The following is a 19,192-nucleotide window of genomic DNA, read 5'->3' as shown; positions in this document are numbered from 1 at the left end:
ACAGACATGTGCCTGTGAAAATGAGGGATAGAAATGGCAAGATTAGGGAATCATGGATGACAGGTGAAATTGAGACTAGCTAAGAGGAAAAAGGAAATATATATAAGGTCTAGGCGACTGAAAACAGACGTAGCTTTGGAAGAATATTGGGAAAGTAGGACCAATCTGAAACGAGGAATAAGGGGGCTTAAAAGGGGTCATGAAATATCTTTAGCAAACAGGGTAAAAGAAAATCCCAAAGTCTTTTATTCATATATAAGGTGCAAGAGGATAGCTAGAGAAAGGGTTGGCCCACTCAAGGACAAAGGAGGAAAGTTATGTGTGGAGTCAGAGAAAATGGGTGAGATTCTTAATGAGTACTTTGCATCAGTATTCACCGAGGAGAGGGGCATGGCGGATGTTGAGGTTAGGGATAGATGTTTGATCATTCTAGGTCAAGTCAGCATAAGGAAGGAGGAAGTGTTGGGTATTCTAAAAGGCATTAATGTGGACAAGTCCCCAGGTCTGGATGGGATCAATCCCACATTACTGAGGGAAGTGAGAGAAGAAATAGTTGAGGCCTTAACAGATATCGTTGCATCATCTTTGAACAAGGGTGAGGTCCTGGAGGACTGGAGAATTGCTAAATGCTGTCCCTTGTTTAAAGAAGGTTAGCAGGGATAATCCAGGTAATTATAGACCTGTGAGCCTGACATCAGTGATAGGAAAGCTGCTGGAGAAGATACTGAGAGATAGGATCTATTTATATTTGAAAGAAAAATGGGCTTAAGAGTGATAGGCAATATGGTTCTGTGCAGGGAAGGTCATGTCTTACCAACTTAATAGAATTCTTTGAGGAAGTGACAAAGTTGATTGATGAAGGAAGAGCTGTAGATGTCATGTACACAGACTTCAGTAAGGCGTTTGATAAGTTTCCTCATGGTAGGCTGATGGAGAAAGTGAAGTCGCATGGGATCCATGGTGTACTAGCTAGATGGATAAAGAACTGGCTGGGCAAAGGAGTTTTTTCAAAATGGAGAACTGTGACCAGTGGTGTTCCACAGGGATCAGTGTCGGGACCACTGCTGTTTGTGATATACATAAATGATCTGGAGGAAGGTATAGGTGGTCTGAGTACTAAGTTTGCAGATGACATTAAGATTGTTGGAGTAGCAGATAATGAAGGGGACTGTCAGAAAATACAGCAGAATATAGATAGATTGGAGAGTTGGACAGAGAAATGGCAGATGGAGTTCAATCCGGACAAATGTGAGGCGATGCATTTTGGAAGATCCAATTCAAGAGCGAACTATACACTAAATGGAAATTCCCTGGGGAAAATTGATGTACAGAGAGATGTGTGTGTTCAGGTCCATTGTACCCTGAAGGCAGCAATACAGGTCAATAGAGTGGTCAAGGCAGCACATGGCATACTTTCCTTCATCAGACATGGTTCCGAGTACAAGATTTGGCAGATCATGTTACAGTTGTCCAGGACTTTGGTTTAGTCACACCTGGAATACTGTGTACAGTTCTGGTCACCACATTACCAAAAGGATATGGATGCTTTGGAGAGTATGCAGAGGAGGTTCACCAGGATGCTGCTCGGTATGGAGGGCACTAGCTATGAAGAGAGGTTGAGTATATTAGGATTATTTTCATCAGAAAGACAAGGTTGAGGGGGGACCTGATTGAGGTCTACAAAATCATGAGAGGTATAGACATGGTGGATAGCAAGAAGCTTCTTCCCAAGAGTGGGGTACTCAATTACTAGGGGCTACGAGTTCAAGGCGAGATGCTTAAAGTTTATGCGTGGAAAGTTCTTTACGCAGAGGGTGGTGGGTGTCTGGACTGCATTGTCAGTGGAGGTGGTAGAGGCAGGCACGATAGCGTCATTTAAGATGTATCTAGACAGATACATGAATGCGTAGGGAGCAGAAGGATACAGATCCTTAGAAAATAGGCGACAGGTTTAGATAGAGGATCTGGATCAGCTTAGGCTTTGAGGGCCAAACAGCCTGTTTGTTCTTCGTTCTATATGTGCCTGAACTCCTTGATCCTTCTGTTCTAGAACACTATCCAAAGCTCTACTATTAATTGCATAAGTCCTTCCATTGTCATTGTACTAAAATGCAGAACCTCACTTTATCCAAATTTTCCAAATAATCTAAGTAATCCACATTTAAACGTCTGCTATATTCCAGCCCACCAATGCATTTGTAACTTTTGGAAACCTTCTTCACTGTCTACTATGTACCAATTTTAGTGTTTTCCACAAATTTACCAACCATGTCATCTATATTCTCATCTAACTCATTTATATAGAGGATCTAGAACTGATCCCTTTGGAACACCGCTGGTGACAGACATCCAGTCCAAAGAAGTAACCTTCTACCACCATACTCACTCCAATAGTGGAAGAACTGTGGATGCCAGAAATCAGAAACAAAAACAGAAAAGTTCAGATCTTTATTTTGTTATAATATCCTAGATCAAGTCAGCCACATTAGAACTCTACACTACCAAATATATTAACATGAAAGTCTGAGAACTTGTTTTCTTCTATGTCTGTGATAATCCTAGCTCAGCCTCTCTATCCCTGCTTTTGCTACAACCGTACCACCTTCCCATTCAATTATTTCAACTTTCTCCTGGCTAAAATCTCATTCTTCATCTTTTGTAAATTTCAAGCTCATCCTAGCTCTGTAGCTTATGTTATTCCACTGTAAACCCTGCTTCATGGCCAATATTGGCTTCTGGATTTACAATGTCTCAAATTTTGAATTCTGGTCTGTGTCGAATCCTTTCAAGGTTATTCTCCATTCCACCTTAGTAAGCTCCTCCAACCCTCCCCGAAGGATTCTCTGACATGGGACTTAGTAAATCTCTCTCTTCCTGTGCCACACCATTGGTGTTCCTAATGAATACGTTGATTTTAAAGTGTCCAGCCATGCAGTCGAATTTCTCCTTGACCTTGCCCCCTTCCTAACTCTAACCTTTTTAATAGAAATGTCAAAGATATAACTGATACACTTCCCAACAAAACTTCATGCTACAGACACCTTTACCTAACATTACCAGATTTATCATTTAGTTTAATGTACGGATTATTTACCACATTTTGCAGGCAAGGTGGATCAAAGCCTTGCAAAGAAAATGTAAGGTCTACGAAGCGGATTTACACTACCATCCATAATTCTTGCTAAGGAGTGCACGTGGTCACTTACATTCAAGGAGTCTACTTACAGCAATCAATTTCTTATGTTATATATTCCAGGTATATAATTATTTACACAAAACATCTCAAATTTTTGTCACCATCCAGAGATACACTTAATATATTGAGATCTAATTTAAAGTACCCAAAGCTGAGTTAGACACCTTTTTGGTCTAAAAAGGAGTCAAGTTATTGAGGCAGGCAGGACAGAAGAGTTGAGGCCACAATCGGATCAGTCATGCTCTTAATGAATTGCATGCTAGGCTCAATCAGTTGAATGGCCTACTCTTATTTCTCATAACCTTGGATCTGAAATTTTATCAATCTGCTCAAATATACAACATTTTAAAAGCTTAAACTTATCACAGAATTTAAAACTTTTAATCCAGAAGATTTTATATTTATCCAAAAATGAGTCCATAAATAATTACAGTTGTCAGAAATATAGAATCATTCCATGGTTGCAAATACCCAAAATCAGTATAATATATAATCTAAGAAAATACACTGATCCATGAGGCACAAAAACCACTTATGGCGAACATGATGTATCCTCCTATTCTGCCAATTAGGTTTGTAGCCATGAACCTGAAAATAGGGGCACAGTCTTAAAAGTAATTAGCTTTTTACTGTTTGTATATCCTGTTAAACGATCCATTTGCAATGACAATTCTTGATTCTATACTTTTGCATGAACCCATATCATTTTACAAAGAACCTAGTCACAGACCTTTGAATGAAATTATTCTTCCATATGATTATTTACATTCTTTATGCCTCAGATGATTTAGAAGCTATTTATTACAGAAATGAGAAACTTGTATGAAAATGAAAACAAATTACCGGCAGAACACTTAATCATCCACCCTGCTAAACTGAATTAGCATTACAACACAAAATGACTTCTATCTTCAGAAATATTCTGGCTCTTATTCATATTAAACATGGATGAATATACACTTCCTGCAATTCACCTGACTCTCACTAATGATATAAACTTCAATTAATCTTTTTTTTTACTACCCACACTGAGCAAAGATCGAAAAGACCTTTTATTCAAGACTGCTGCTGCCCTCAAAAAAATCCAGGAGACACACACTATTTCTATTCAGTTCATACAATTAAGAAATAAAATTCATGCATTTTCTACAAGTGGTCAATCTACAGTTTATTGCTAGAAGCAAATTAAAAAATTGTCTGCATCTTACATACTTTTAGTTATTTCTGAGTAGCAGCTGATTTGTGTTCTTTGGTTAAAGTAACAATGTCATTGCTTCCTTAAAGATGGATTTATATTACTCATGTGCCACCATGCCAATAAGAAATGCTGATATAATTTGCCAATGCCAACTTTGCTTAACCTAGAATATGATGTGAATTGATGTTGCCTGAATCAAGTCAATTCTTGCAAATATGAACTGCATGGGAAGTGGGTTAAACTTCATAAGGACATAAACAGCTTGATGAATGGGCAGGTAAGTGGCAGATGATATTTCATGCATAAAATTGTGAAATGAATCATTTTGGTTCAATAATTAGGAACAGGCAAAAAAGAAAGGTAGGAAAACAGATGGTCCTGCAGATATATGTAGACACATAAGTGGTGGCAGTGCAGGTTGACAGCATGGTTAATAAGGCAAATGACACCGTGATCTTTAAAAATGCATACATAAGAATACAAAAGCAACATGTTATGTGATACATCTGCATAAAACATGGATTCTGCTGCAGGTGGACAACTGTACCCAGTCCTGGGCATCATCAAGAAGGATGAGAAGGTATTAGCGAGTGTGAAGAAAAAAAATCATGAAAATGGCTTCACAGATGAGTTATGCAGAGAGACTGGAGAAGCAGAGGCTGTTCACCTTGGAGAAGGGAAAGCCAAGTGTAGATATTAAAGTGGTTAGAATCTAGAATACACTGCTCAAAAACGTGATACGACAGATTCAGTTGAGATTTTCAAAATTAACTGATAGAGTGAATAGTTAGAGACTTTTCCCAGGGCAGAAATGGCTATCAAGAAGGGTCATAATTTTAAGGTGATTGGAGGAAAGTTTAAGGGAGATGTCAGTGGTAAGTTCTTTACACAGAGAGTGGGTGGATGTGTGGAAAGTACTGCCAGCCTTTGTAGCAGAATCAGATACATTAGGGACACATTATCTTGGACAGGTACACGGATGATAGTAAAATGTAGGATATGTAGGTTAGTGTGATCTTAGAGTTGGCTAAAAGGTCTGTAATATCGAGGGCCAAAGGGCCTGTACTGTTCTATTACCTGAAAAGGAAACATTTGCAGGACTACTAAGTTAAGGCTGGAGATTGGTACCAGACAGACAAACCGCTCTTGCAAAAAGCCAGCGCAAAACCACTTCTGTGTTGCACCTATTGTATGATTCTACAATGTATTTGCCAAACTTTCAAAAGGCAGTGAAAAACCAAAATAGAAACAGATCACTGGCTGTATGCCTGGCTTCTATTCAGTTAAACGCCATTTGAATCCCAGCACAAGCTTGTTTTTGAAAGACAACAATCACATAAATGTGTATTCCTTTCCCCTCACGACCCCCTTACCTGTGGAATACTGCAACCTTCTTTTTGAGAGAAGTACTGCTTCTTGAACTCATAATACGCATTGTACTGGTGCCAGGGCTGGAGGAATTCAAACCTGAAAATTAAGTCACAATTAGTTGTTTGTCGCACAGTACTTGAGTACCACTGGAAAAAAACCATACGAAACTCTGTTATATATTGCTGGATTAATGCACAGAGCCTTGTTCTTTGCAGACATATAAAAACAGTATCTGTACTGCCTGTTTTAACTCAACAACATTGCTGACTACTATTCGATCGTGAGAGGCCAAGGTTCAAATCTCACTGCACAGTCTTAAAACATTTTGCGATAAGTGATCACATATGATTGGATTAAAACTTTATCAAAAGAGTTTGCAAGATATGATGCACTTCTAAAGTTGATGAATATTGATACTTTTTGAATACATACAAACTATTGGCAGAAGGCAGCCATTGCCCCATATACCTGCTCCACCAAATCTGATAATATCATAGTTAATCTGATGTTGCTTCAATCCACTTTCCTATCTATCTCTTTGTTAATCAAGAATTCATTTACCTCTGCCTTAAAAACCAATGACTCTACTTTCACCACCCCTGGGGAAGAGAATGTCATAAAATCACGGCCCTCAGAAACAGAACCCTCTACATTTCTACTCAAATTAAAGAGACTTCATAATTTTAAATTCTGTCCCCTGGTTCTAACTTGACCCACAATGGAATTTACCGATCAACATCCAGCCTATCAGACCATCTCAAGATTTTACATTTTCAAGGAAATCAGTTGTCACCTGTAGTATACAAGCTTGTTATTAAATGGTTCGAAAGAAATATCAAATGTTCAGATTCATTCTGGAATTTTGACATTTGTTCTCTGGGTCATTAATCCAATAAGATTATAAGTTCACTATATTATAAATACTATATATTATAGTAATACAATAAGACCATAAGACTGAGAGCAAAAGTAGGCCATTCAGTCCATCAAATCAGCTCCGCCACTCAACGAGATCAACCTCAACTCCACTTTTCTATCTTTACCCCATAATCTTTGATTCCCTTATTAATTTAGGACATTTGATGACTCAGCCTCAACACTCCTTGGTGGTAAAGAATTTCACAGATTCACTACCCTCTGTCAAAAGGAATTCTGCTTCATCTCTGCCTTATTCTGAGATTATACCTTCTTCCCCGAAATGCTCGCACAAAGGGAAATGGCTACACCATCAAGTCCATACAAATCTTGTATCTTTCAATAAGCTCTTTACTTCAACGACCCATTCTACACAATCTCTCATAAACAGACTCCAAATTTGGTATCAGCTAGTGAACCCATTTTGGAATGCTACTGGTGCCAGTATACCATTTCTTAGACAAAGGACTCTTCACAGGATTCCAGCTGTGGTATGACTAGTGTCTTGTACAGTTTTAGCAAGACCTCCCAGCTTTTAAACTCCATTTCCTTTGAAATAAAGGCCAACACTCCATTTGTCTTCCCTATTACCTGATGAGCTTGAATGTTAGCTTTTTGTAATTCATGGGTGAGGACTCCCAAATCCCTCTTTTCCTAGTGTTCTTATGTTTCTCTCCATTTAAATAATATTCAGCTCCTCTATGCTTCCTGAAGTGCATAATCACACGTTTCCCTACAGTATATTCCACCTGACAAGTTTTTGTCCACTCACTTAATCGGTCTATATCCCTCAACGAACTCTTTGTATCATCCTCACCATTTGCCTTCCCACCCACTTTTGTGTCATCTGCAAACTTGGCTGTTGTTCATTCACTTTCCTCATCCAAGTCATCTATATATATTTGTGGTCCCAGCACTGATCCCTGTGGCATACCACCAATTACAGGTTGCTATCCTAAAATGGCCCCTCTGTCTATCATTTAGAAAATCCTCTGTGTTAAATATTCTACTTTCAACATTATGGGCTCTTATCTTATTAAGTAGCCTAATGTATAGTACCTTATCAAACAACTTTTAAAGATCCAAATATTATACATACCCTTTAGCTATCCTGCTTGCTACCTCCTCAAAGAATTCTAGTAAACTTATCAAGCACGATTTTTCCTTTATGAAGTCATGCTCATTCTATTGGTTATATTGTGCATTTCTAAAGGCTCTAATACATTCTTTGTAATAAGGTCAAAAATAAAATAACACCAGGTTATATTCCAATAAGTTGATCTAAAATTGCAGGTGTTTGGAGTGCTGCTCTTTCATCAGTCGTCACTACAACCTGTTGGGACTATAACCTGGTGTTGTTTGATTTTTGACCTTGACCACCCCAGTCCAACTCCAGCATTTCCACATCATCTTTTGTAATAGACTAACATTTTCCCAATAACAGATTAAACTAACGGTTCTATAGTTATGTTTTTTTTATCTCTTTTCCTTTCTAAAAAAAAAGTGCTACATTGGCAGATTTTCAAACCTCTGGGACTTTTCCAGAATTTAAAGGACTGCTGGAAGATTACTTCCTTCAATATTCTGTGGTGCATCCACTTTCTGTGCAGTTACTTCCTTTAATGTCGTAGACTGCATCCCATCAGGTGCGGGGGACCTATAGTCCTTCGTCCACTCGTTTCCTTAGCATCTTTTCTCCAATGACAGTTATAGTATTCATTTACCCTCCACCCTTTTGCCCCTTGAATACTGAGTAATTTTGGAATGCTATTAACGTTCTGGATGTAGGTTTGCTCGTTGAGCTGGAAGGTTCATTTTCAGACGTTTTGTCACCATACTAGGTAACATCAGTGAACCTCTGGATGAAGCACTGGTGGCTTGGCCCGCTTTCTATTTGTGTGTTTAGGTTTCCTTGGGTTGGTGATGCCATTTCCTGTGGTGATATCATTTCCTGTTCTCTTTCTCAGGGAGTGGTAAATGGGATCCAAGTCAATGCGTTTGTTGATAGAGTTCCGGTTGGAATGCCATGTTTCTAGGAATTCTCGTGCGGTCTCAGTTTGGCTTGCCCCCAGGATGAATATGTTGTCCCAGTCGAAGTGGTGTCCTTCCTCATCTGTATGTAAGGATATTAGTGAAAGCGAGTCATGTCGTTTTGTGACTAGTGGATGTTCATTAATGAGGAAGGACACCACTTCGACTGGGACAACACACCCATCCTAGGACATGCCAAACAGAGACATGCACGAGGTGTGCAGAAATCTTTTCTTCAAGACTCATGAATCTTTGGATGTCTTCTCCAGAAAGCGCTCATGGCAGGGTCATTAAATACTTGCATTTGAAGAAAGAGGTAACTAGATTCTTGACTGAATGGAGTCAAATGGTTATCAGTAGTAGGTCCTAAGTGGAGTTGAGGCCGCAATCAGATCAGCTCTAGTCTTAGTAGATATCGAAGCAAACTCAAATACCTGAGTGGGCCAGTCTGCTCCTAAAATGTGCGTGAGAGTGTGTGTGTTTGTGAGTGTGCAGCTGTGGTGGTGCTGCAAATTGTGGTGTAACAGTATTGAGCGTGGAAGATGTGACGATTGCTTAATATACTAGTTTTGTACAATTATTTATGGGTGTCAGAGAAACTCTGTACATAATTCACCAAGTGAGGAAAATTCAATTCAAGAGTCAACAAGGTGTGTTGTCCTTTCTTACGATACGTTTCTTACTTCATTAACATCTACTTCCATAGTATCAGCTGAAGGAACGTGACAGGAGGCATATTCTGCTAAATTCAACAATGATTAGGAGTAGAATTGTACTGTTTATCTACCTATGGTACATTATTGTAATCTCACGCAGCTGACTTGTATGGAGGCTGCCTTTTATATGCACAGTGAATCTATTTCAAAAAACCTTCAATTTGACACATTTCAGGTCACTTCATTTTAGAATATAAATACTTGAAGCAAATTCAGAAATCTGTTTTAGTCACATATTTTACAAAACATGAATAAATGTCTAACACATTATAAATGTACAGATACAAGGTTCTGCACGTTGCTACCATTGAATGTTATAAATTTTACTCGACCCTACAACCACAACCATCATGTTGCCAACCATCCCACTGTTCTTCTCCTGAGGATGTCAACACTTGCAGGCCACTGGTACCTGTGGTCCTGACAGTAACCTGCTGAATGAGTGTTCTTCATGTGTAATTTTGACAGGTTTGCCTTGTTCAATCCAGCAGTAGTCACCAGACAGCAATCAATTCGGGGAAAACCAATTTTTTTTTCATACCTCAATGAGCCCAAGCTCAATGTTTCAACTGCTGTCAGTGATAAGGTTGACTCACTAAATTCAAATTAGGTTAATAATAACCTAAGTTATAATAAGGGATATACAAATGGAGCCATGCCTCTCAATCCAAGCACACCTGATCACTTTAAATGAGGTAAAACACCCAAAATTAAAAACTCCCTCCACATAAGCTAACCCTGTATTGAACTTATAATGGTGTCCATAAACTGTTTAATCATCAATACCCACATTTACCTACCTTGTTTTCAAATTCCATTTCCTACTGCACAAACCGCACTAAATCCAACATCAAACACTGAGACAAAATATTTCTGTGCATCTGCAGTCTTGTAGGCTAACCATTATGTGAGACTTTAATGACTGATTTCACAATCACAAACAAATCTGGAAACCTCTCCGCACGACAATACTCATTGCTTTCATCATTTAAACAATTCAAACAATTGTCTCAATCTTCTTTATTCATCAAAAGGACCAACCATAGGACCTTGGAGCAGAAGGCCTTCAAACCTGCCATGCCATGCAATATGAACATGATAGATCTGGTAGTGAACGACTCTTCTCTCTGTCTCCATAATCTCTTGACTCCCTCGGCCATCAAAATCAGCCCTGAACAAGTTTAAAAGTCCAGCCTGCATTGTCTTCTGGGAAAGAGAATTCTACATTCTAATGACCCTCTGAGAAAATACTTCTCATCTCTGGCTATCCTTATAATGCAAAAATGGAAATCACAGAATAATCTTAACTACGTTTCTTTACATCCTTTCCATTTCATCTACATCTTTTTAAACGATAAAGCTGTCACAGTACTCCATATGTATTCTAGAAAATGAGCTAAAGTAATTGATCCGAATTTGTGATCAAATGCCAGGCACTACACCCCAAGATTTGATTTAAGTACCAGTGCATGGTTAGTGAATTTTCAACCATTACACAAATTGGTTCTGCTTTCCTAACGAAAATCATTTGTCTTTATAAAGTATATAATTCTAGAGCTATTACTTATTTAATTAGCATTATAAAAGAATGATAAAGGGAGTGTAAATCATAAGCAATGCAACAATTTTTAATTACTTCAAGATGATCTCTCACCGTGTATCATTCTTGTCTCTTACACTGGTTTCAAATTTGGTTCCATTCCTGGCTACATATTCAGCCAGCTTGTCAATAACTGGTTGAATATCAGGTGGAGGAGGAATAATGACAGGAACTACAGTCGGGGCACTGAAAAGTACAACATAGGCAAGTTAGACAAATAATACAATATGTAAGGGCACAGGAATGGTGGCACATTGCAATCTTCATCACGAGCTACAACAAAAATTATAATGAATAGCAGCTTCCATTGCCAAAGTACCAAACAAAAAGTCTCTCCCTCCAAATGGTTTTTACAGGCAATAACCCATGGTATATATCATAAATGCTAGTTACAGATGCCTTTTATAATTCCTGATTCATAACCTTTGATACTGTTCAAACAAAGTCAAAAAGAATATTATTTTATAACTCGGCCATTATTATGCAACAGCTAACGTCTGATGCAGCATCCTTGACAATAGTCAGTGATACAGTCTCTCTCCTCCCACCATCTTCCAAATTGCTTTCCTGCTCTTGATTCTGTGTCACTGGGAGAATTTTAAATTCTTCCATCTAACAGAAGGACTATTAAATGGCGCAGTTCAGTACTTGCACTCCATTCCTGCCCTGTGCCTTTTTTTTTATCACAGTGCAGCTGCTTGCTTGACGCAGGTACCTTCACTAATATATGACCTATGAGCACAATTTAATGACATAATAAGCTGGGAGGTTAACTCCAAGCAAATTCCATCAAGGTTGAGGAGAGATCAAAAAGGTACTTTTCAACCTCAGCTTTACGGAGGCATGAAGAGCAAGTTCTGCTTCCTTCAGCTCTTTCCTCTCATCCCTGAGAACTTACTGTGACACTCAAGTGACCACAAGACCAGATGAATTTTGCATGCCAGTAGCCAGTCAGGTTCCTCTTCAGTCTTGTCTTGGTGGAAACTGATCATTGTCTAATGTAGCAGACCAAGCAAGCAGTTATTTCTTGAGCTTCCCATGGAAATTCCTATGAATGACTTTCCACTGATCAGTTAAAATTCCCATTTGAGTATTTGCTTCTGGTGTCTTAAATTCACTCAAATCTTTGCACTGCACTTTTCAATGAATTAATTTCTTCCATCACTGTTTGCATTCACTTCCTTTCCTGCTCTGACCACTACTCTCTTTCTGTCTTGCCCTAATCTGCTTTTTTCTATAATCTTTTTTAGAGCTCAAAATCTGCATGAAGACTGCAGTCCATAAGAACCAGGTTTAGGCAGTGATAAGATGTCCAGGATGTAGTGGAACATACAAAAATGAGAGGAGTGTTAAAATTGTGAAGATAGCAACTAGAGGTGGGGTATGGGGTCGCAAGGAGGAGCTAGGAATATGCATTCCAAACAATGTTCTCTCTAAGCTGCACAGCTTCATTGCTCAGAGGTTCCGTGAACGCTAATCATCTGCCAGGATACTAACTTTCAGAAGATGCTGCTACACACAGACCTTGGAGGACTGTGCAGCAGAAAAATAACTAGGGGGAACATTGTTGAGAATAAGATCTGGGTAAGAGACAGGAGTTTGGGGCAAGTGGACAGGCAAAGTTGTACTACAGAAGTTGTTAATACTTTTGGGGGTGGCAGGAGAACCAAGAGAGGAGAAAATAAACTAGAGCAATACTAAAGATGGCTAAATTACCATAATTAGTTTGGAAATTTCAGATTTAAGAATTTCTGTGAACTTCTGAGTTTGAAGAATTGTAAAAACTTGGATGTTTTTAAGAAAAACAATAAGGCATTTGTTTAAAGATGACATTTGCTGGAAGTCCCATGTTTATGTCAGCTGTTGGCTTATTGCAGAGTCTGGGCTTATGGCAGGAGAAAGTGAGGTCTGCAGATGCTGGAGATCAAAGTTGAAACTTTATTGCTGGAACAGCACAGTAGGTCAGGCAGCATCCAGGGAACAGGAGATTCGACGTTTCGGGCACATGCCCTTCTTCAGGAATGAGCAGAGAGTGTTCAGCAGGAGAAGATAAAAGGTAGGGAGGAGGGACTTGGAGGAGGGGAGTTGGAAATGTGATAGGTGGAAAGAGGACAAGGTGAGGGTGATAGGTCGGAGTAGGGTGGAGGCGGAGAGGGCAAGAAGAAGACTGCAGGGCAGGAAGGCGGTGCCGGGCGGGAGGGATCCGGCTGAGACAAGGTGGGGGGAGGGGAGATGAAGAAACTGGTGAAGTCCAAGTTCATCCCCTGCGGTTGGAGGGTTCCCAGCGGGAAGATAAGACGCTCCTCCTCCGACCATCGGGTTGTTGTGGTTTGGCGGTGGATGAGTCCAATGACCTGCATATCCTCGGTGGAGTGGGAGGGGGAGTTGAAATGCTGTGCTACAGGGTGATTGGGTTGGTTCGTCCGGGTGGCCCAGACTGATATTCCCAGTCCACCTGCATACAGAGGTCTACCGTGAATATTGTAATAGTGCCTTCCTTACACACCCTTTCCCAACTCCTGATTTATCTTCTGCCCCACATCCTGCATACTGCGAGGACACATGTACACAAGGGCCCTTTTGTTTTGCCTTTGCAGTTCCTCAACTCTATTTGCACCGATTCTATGCCTCTGACTCTATATCACTTGTTGAAATCAATTTAATTTCTTTTCTTATGAACAAAGCAACCTCAACACTCAGACCATCTAGGTTAGAGTGGTGCTGGAAAAGCACAGCAGGTCAGGGAGCATCCGAGGAGCATCCTAGGACAAGCCAAACAGAGACATGCACGAGAATTCCTAGAAGCATGAGTTGGACCCCATTTACCACTCTCTGAGAAAAAGAACAGGAAATGACACCACCAACCCAAGGAAACCTAAACATATAAATAGAAAGCAGGACATAACACCAGAGGCTCACTGATGATGTTACGTAGTATGGTGACATTCCAGCTCAGCGAGCAAACTTACATCCAAAACCTCAACCTGAGCTACAAATCTCAAAACTCGCTTGTTCAGAACACTTGAGGGGACGCTGAGTGTGACTACGATTCTGAGAGAAGGCACCAAGTGTGACCATCAAGTGTGGGGACATTCAGTATGAACACGACAGTGAGTGAGGACACTGAGTTTCTTCCAAAATTCTACAGATTGGAGGGTGTCAAATGTATCCATTCCTGAAGAAGGGCCTGTGCCCGAAACGTCGAATCTCCTGTTCCCTGGATGCTGCCTGACCTGCTGTGCTGTTCCAGCAATAAAGTTTCAACTTTGATCTCCAGCATCTGCATGGGGACCGGGGAAGCGGAAATCCTGGAGGAGGTGGAGGGCGTGGGTGGTGTCACGAACGTAGGTGGGGAGTTCTTGGACTAATGGGGACAGGACCGTGTCGAGGTATGCCGAGATGAGTTCGGTTGGGCAGGAGCAGGCTGAGACGATGGGTCGTCCGGGGCAGTCAGGTTTGTGGATTTTGGGCAGGAGGTAGAAACGGGCAGTGCGGGGTTGTGGGACTATGAGGTTGGAGGCGGTGGATGGGAGGTCCCCTTTATGGCTTATGGCAGTTAGGTTGCATCTTCTGATTTAGACAGAGAGTAGATTTTTCAATTGATGGTCAGCCTGGGCAAGGAAAATAGGTCTTCAGCTCAGCTCTCCTATTTCTAAAAAAATCTTGTCGTGGGTTCAATGTGGTACCTGGAGCTCTGGCCCTGTCCAAACTATACTCTCCTGCAGAGCATCCAGATAAATCCCTGATACTGAACTTTGTCAGCAACCTGCACTGGTAAAGTTCCCAAAGACATGTGCTCTTGTTTGGTGACACTTGCCTTTGTGTTCCAGGACATCAGAACGACAGCCAGCTGAACATTCAATACCTTAACCATTCTTTTGTCTTTGAGAACGGACTTATTGGTCGAATGTGTTTTTAACCCACCAACAAGGAATCTCTGCGTCGAGAAACCCATTTTTATCCCCTTACATGGTGGTTGTGTGCGTACATGCATGTGTGTTTATTTCTGTGTTTTTGCTTTATTTAAAAGGGTGAACATTTATATTTTCGTGATTGCATTGGAGACAGTTCAGAGAAAGTTCACTTGCTTAATTCCAGGAGATGAAAGGCTTTTTTTTATGAGGACACATTGAGTTTAAAAGGATGAGAGGAGGTTTAACTGAGATATATAACATGTTAAAAGGGATTGGTAATGTAGATACAATGCAGAGGTACCTTCTTTTGGGGCAAACTAGAATGAGAGATTATAATGTCAGGGGTGGCAGATTTAAAAGAGGTGAGGAGAAATGAATTCTGTCAAAGATCATGAATTTGTGTTTTACAATAAAGCAATAGTTTGCATTAAAGAAATCTATTTAATGGATTTTTTTATGTTACGTCTAATATAGAGAAAGCATACAAATGGCCTTATTGGAAACTAGGTAACACATTTGCACTTACGTGGTGATCCACATAGTAATGGGACTAGAGAAAGACAGTGCACTCCTCCCATTTCAATGATAATGTTAGGCCATATAAGTCATAGAGAAGTACAGCACAGAAACAGACTCTTCAGTCAAACTCGTCCATGCCGATGATTTAAATTAATTCACATTTTCATGAAAGTTAATATATTTTCCAAAATGATGCTGCAGACCTAGACAAAATGTTCTCCTGTCTGAGTCCCACTTTAGTATTCTTTTCTCCAATAAAAACTCGCTTTTTAACACATTGTATTGTTAAAGTAAGTTTTTCTTGATATATAACGTAGCTTGCCTCAGCTCTATGGAGGAACTTTAACTAGCCACTTATTAGACAGATTTAGTGAAAAACAAAGACAGCATTTCAATGTTTTTGTGCAGGATCCGAAGTGCAGGACCCACTGTAATTAGAGCTCAATCGTGTACATACAAAGAAAACTAGATTAGGATCAAGTGTACATGCATGATTAGAATTTCAAATGTCCTACCTGACTGTAACTGTAGAAGAGGAAGCCTTGGTATTAGTGCTGTCACCTTCCGAGTGTGGAGGAGATGCGGTTCCGGATGATGTTGATACAGATGCCCCTGTTGTAGTTGGCACAGCCATTTCTGAAGATAAGGTGCTATAATAACCAGAAACTTCCATTCCTGGTGGTGGTGGTGTTAGACAGTATGTACCATCAGGCATCATGTAATATCCATAATACATGGTTGTTACTGCTGCTATAACACAAAATTCCACAATCAGTTCTCTTCCCATTTCACAATGTTCCAAAAATATTAGAATGGAACAGTCATTCATCTTCATTGCTCATGCTTTTATTGAACAATACATCTTCAGATGCTTAACCGTAATTATTTAAATCATTTTAAATATTCATTAGATCATCAAATAAACAGATTAGATATCTGATAATCAATATATTCTATTAGACCAGTTACATCTAAAAAACTTAGCAAACTAAATTTAAGCTGAAAATAGATTTTTTTTTGTTATTTCAATTTTAATTTAGAAGTTAACCCTTAACAAATTAGTTTTGCATGTCAGGATTCAACTAACATTCTGAAACTATTTGCTTAATGTATATTATCTTATTAAATCAATTTGATTAACCTTCCAAGATGCGAAAGATGGATTGCATTTACTCAACTGGTCTTTCTGGCTTTACTAACTGGTTTGAACCGAGTGTAGTGCTAAAAAATGACGAAGAATCAAAACTCATTAGACCTGTAGTAGAATCTAATTGCTCATGAAGTTGCTGTCACTTTAATTTTGAAGCAACAATCAATTCTACTAGAAAGCATAAATTTGTTAACCTGATTAGGCAGGGTTGCCGAGAACATTGTTTCCAAATCAGCTTACATGACAAGACTATAAATAGATAAGTAATTGCTAACATGCCCCACACAACTCAGAGAATTATTCCCCTGCCAATACTTCCTTAATTCTTGCAACACACCCATCCTGAACTGAAAAACATGGAAACAATAAGATCAATACTTTACATTCTGGATAAATACAAACTAGACAGAGCATTGTATTACAGTGCATAGTACTTGTATGTTTCCATAATCTTAGAGACCTAAAAGTGAGACACAGAACATTAATAATGGGCCAACAATTGAAGCTGAGTATTAAGTAGAAAATCCATAATTCTATATAAGGCATTGATTGGAAGGGGTCAAAAGCTGGTCAGTGATGGAGGAAGGAAAGCCTACTTGTGCTGCTGAGAGAGAAAGATCCCATTTCACTGTGCATACCAAAAACACCAAATAAGCAAATTGCTGCAACAGACCATATAATTAAGTCTTTCTCATGCAAATATTAACAAGCACAGAGATGTAGCCTTTTAAAAACTGGTCCACTGACAAAAAGAGTTCCTTATAATGCACCTTTCAACTTTAAACTTCTGAGGCAAGTTTGCTAGATTCAATATTTTAAGTTTGGTGTAACTAATTTTCTTTTCCCCTGGATGATTTCCTTTGATTTTACATCACAAAGAATCAGCTAGTGACTGGAATTACTGTGCTTATTTACAATAGAGCTTTCAGTATTCCATTTTCTGTAGAACCTAAGATTACAATAAATGAGATGCTCAAAAAATAAATATTGGTGAGTTCAAAAGGATACACAGTGAGTCAATTCACTATTCCCACTAGTAAATAGCTATTCTACACAGCTCATAGTACAGCATAGCTCATTAAATTATGTCTAACATTTTGTGCTCACCATAAATATTTCAAGTAGTGTAGATGCAATTCTAAGAGATAAGAGGGAAGCATTAGTTTAGTTTTCATTACTTCAGTAAAGTTCTAACATGAACACTATGTGCCACAAACTTCTAAAGGGAGTTACCATCTGACCAGAATCAAAAGGGCTGTGCAACTAAAGAAAGCTGAAGAAAGAGAGGTCAACTCAAGGATCACCAAAAATTGGACCTGGGAGTCAAAACTATGAAGCCAGCAGTCTGTGGATGTCAACCAGGCATCCTGCTGCATTTCAGAGATAGGGCTGAGTAAAATTGGCCACGTCAGGTCTCAGTGCACTCACACAGATTCTGAGGGACCAACAAGAAGGGCCGGTAGTCCTCCTTCACATTAAGTAAAGTAAGGCAAAGAGCTCATTCATCACAGGTAGGATCGATGAACATTTAGAGGGACAAAAATCAATTAGGGATAGTCAGCTTGGTTTTGTGTCACACATCACAGGTAGGATTTATGAGCATTTAGATTAGATTAGATTAGATTCCTACAGCGTGGAAACAGGTTCTTCGGCCCAACAAGTCCACACCGACCCTCCAAAGAGCAACCCACCCAGACCCATTTCCCTTTAACCAATGTACCTAACACTATGGGAAATTTAGCATGGCCCCAATTCACCTAACCAGCACATCTTTGGACTGAGGGAGGAAACCGGAGCACCTGAAGGAAACCCACGCAGACACAGGGAGAATGTGCAAACTCCACACAGACAGTCACTCAGGCTGGAATTGAACCTGGGACCCTGATGCTGTGAGGCAGCAGTGCTAACCACTGAGCCACTGTGCTGCCGTGGGAAAAAAATCAAATAGGGATTGTCAGCATTGTTTTGTGTGAGGAAAATCATGTCTCACGAACTCGATTGAGTGTTTTGAGGAAGTTACCAAAAAGATTCAATGATGTCAGAGCAGTAGACATTATTTATTTGGATTTTAGTAAAACTTTTGACAGGTTTTGCACGGTAGCCTTATTAGTAAAATTTGTGGTCACATGGGATTCAGAGTGAGCTTGCCAGTTTCATACACAACTGGCTTAACGGCAGGAGACAGAGAGTAATGGTGGAGGGTTGCTTTTCAGACAGGAAGCCTGTGATTAACTGTGTTCCACAGGAATTAGTTCTAGGTCCTCTTTTATTTGTCATTTATATAAATAACTTGGATGAGAATATAGAAGGCATGGTTACTAAGTTTGTGGATAACACCAAAATTGGTGGCAGAATAGACACTGAAGAAGGTTTTCTAAGATTACAAAGGGATCTTGATCAAATAGGTCAATGGGCTGAAAAATAGCAGATGGAGTTCAATCTGGATAAATGCAGAGTATTGCATTTGGTAAAACAAACTGGGGTAGGGCTTATACAATTAATGAGGAGAAAGTGAGGTCTGCAGATGCTGGAGATCAGAGCTGAAAATGTGTTGCTGGAAAAGCGTAGCAGGTCAGGCAGCA

At 39.6% G+C, this 19,192-nt stretch overlaps 1 protein-coding gene across 4 annotated transcripts in view; it reads right to left on the bottom strand.

Moving 5' to 3' along the window:
- LOC122562502 (splicing factor SWAP) overlaps window positions 1–19,192 on the bottom strand; it is a 135,409-nt gene that overhangs the window by 79,491 nt on the left and 36,726 nt on the right. For 3 of the 4 annotated variants that reach the window (XM_043715343.1, XM_043715340.1, XM_043715342.1), the window contains exons 8-10: window positions 15,976–16,210; window positions 11,082–11,213; window positions 5,768–5,861 (exon numbers count right to left, since the gene is read on the bottom strand). In XM_043715343.1, coding sequence (XP_043571278.1) covers window positions 5,768–5,861; window positions 11,082–11,213; window positions 15,976–16,210 — 461 coding nt within the window. The remainder of the gene's footprint in view (window positions 1–5,767; window positions 5,862–11,081; window positions 11,214–15,975; window positions 16,211–19,192) is intronic. The other variant, XM_043715341.1, reaches the window with a different exon arrangement.

This window comes from Chiloscyllium plagiosum, chromosome 25, assembly GCF_004010195.1.
Source record: "Chiloscyllium plagiosum isolate BGI_BamShark_2017 chromosome 25, ASM401019v2, whole genome shotgun sequence".
NCBI classification, from domain to species: Eukaryota; Metazoa; Chordata; class Chondrichthyes; order Orectolobiformes; family Hemiscylliidae; genus Chiloscyllium; species Chiloscyllium plagiosum.
This window is presented reverse-complemented; position numbering and strand designations above follow the sequence as displayed.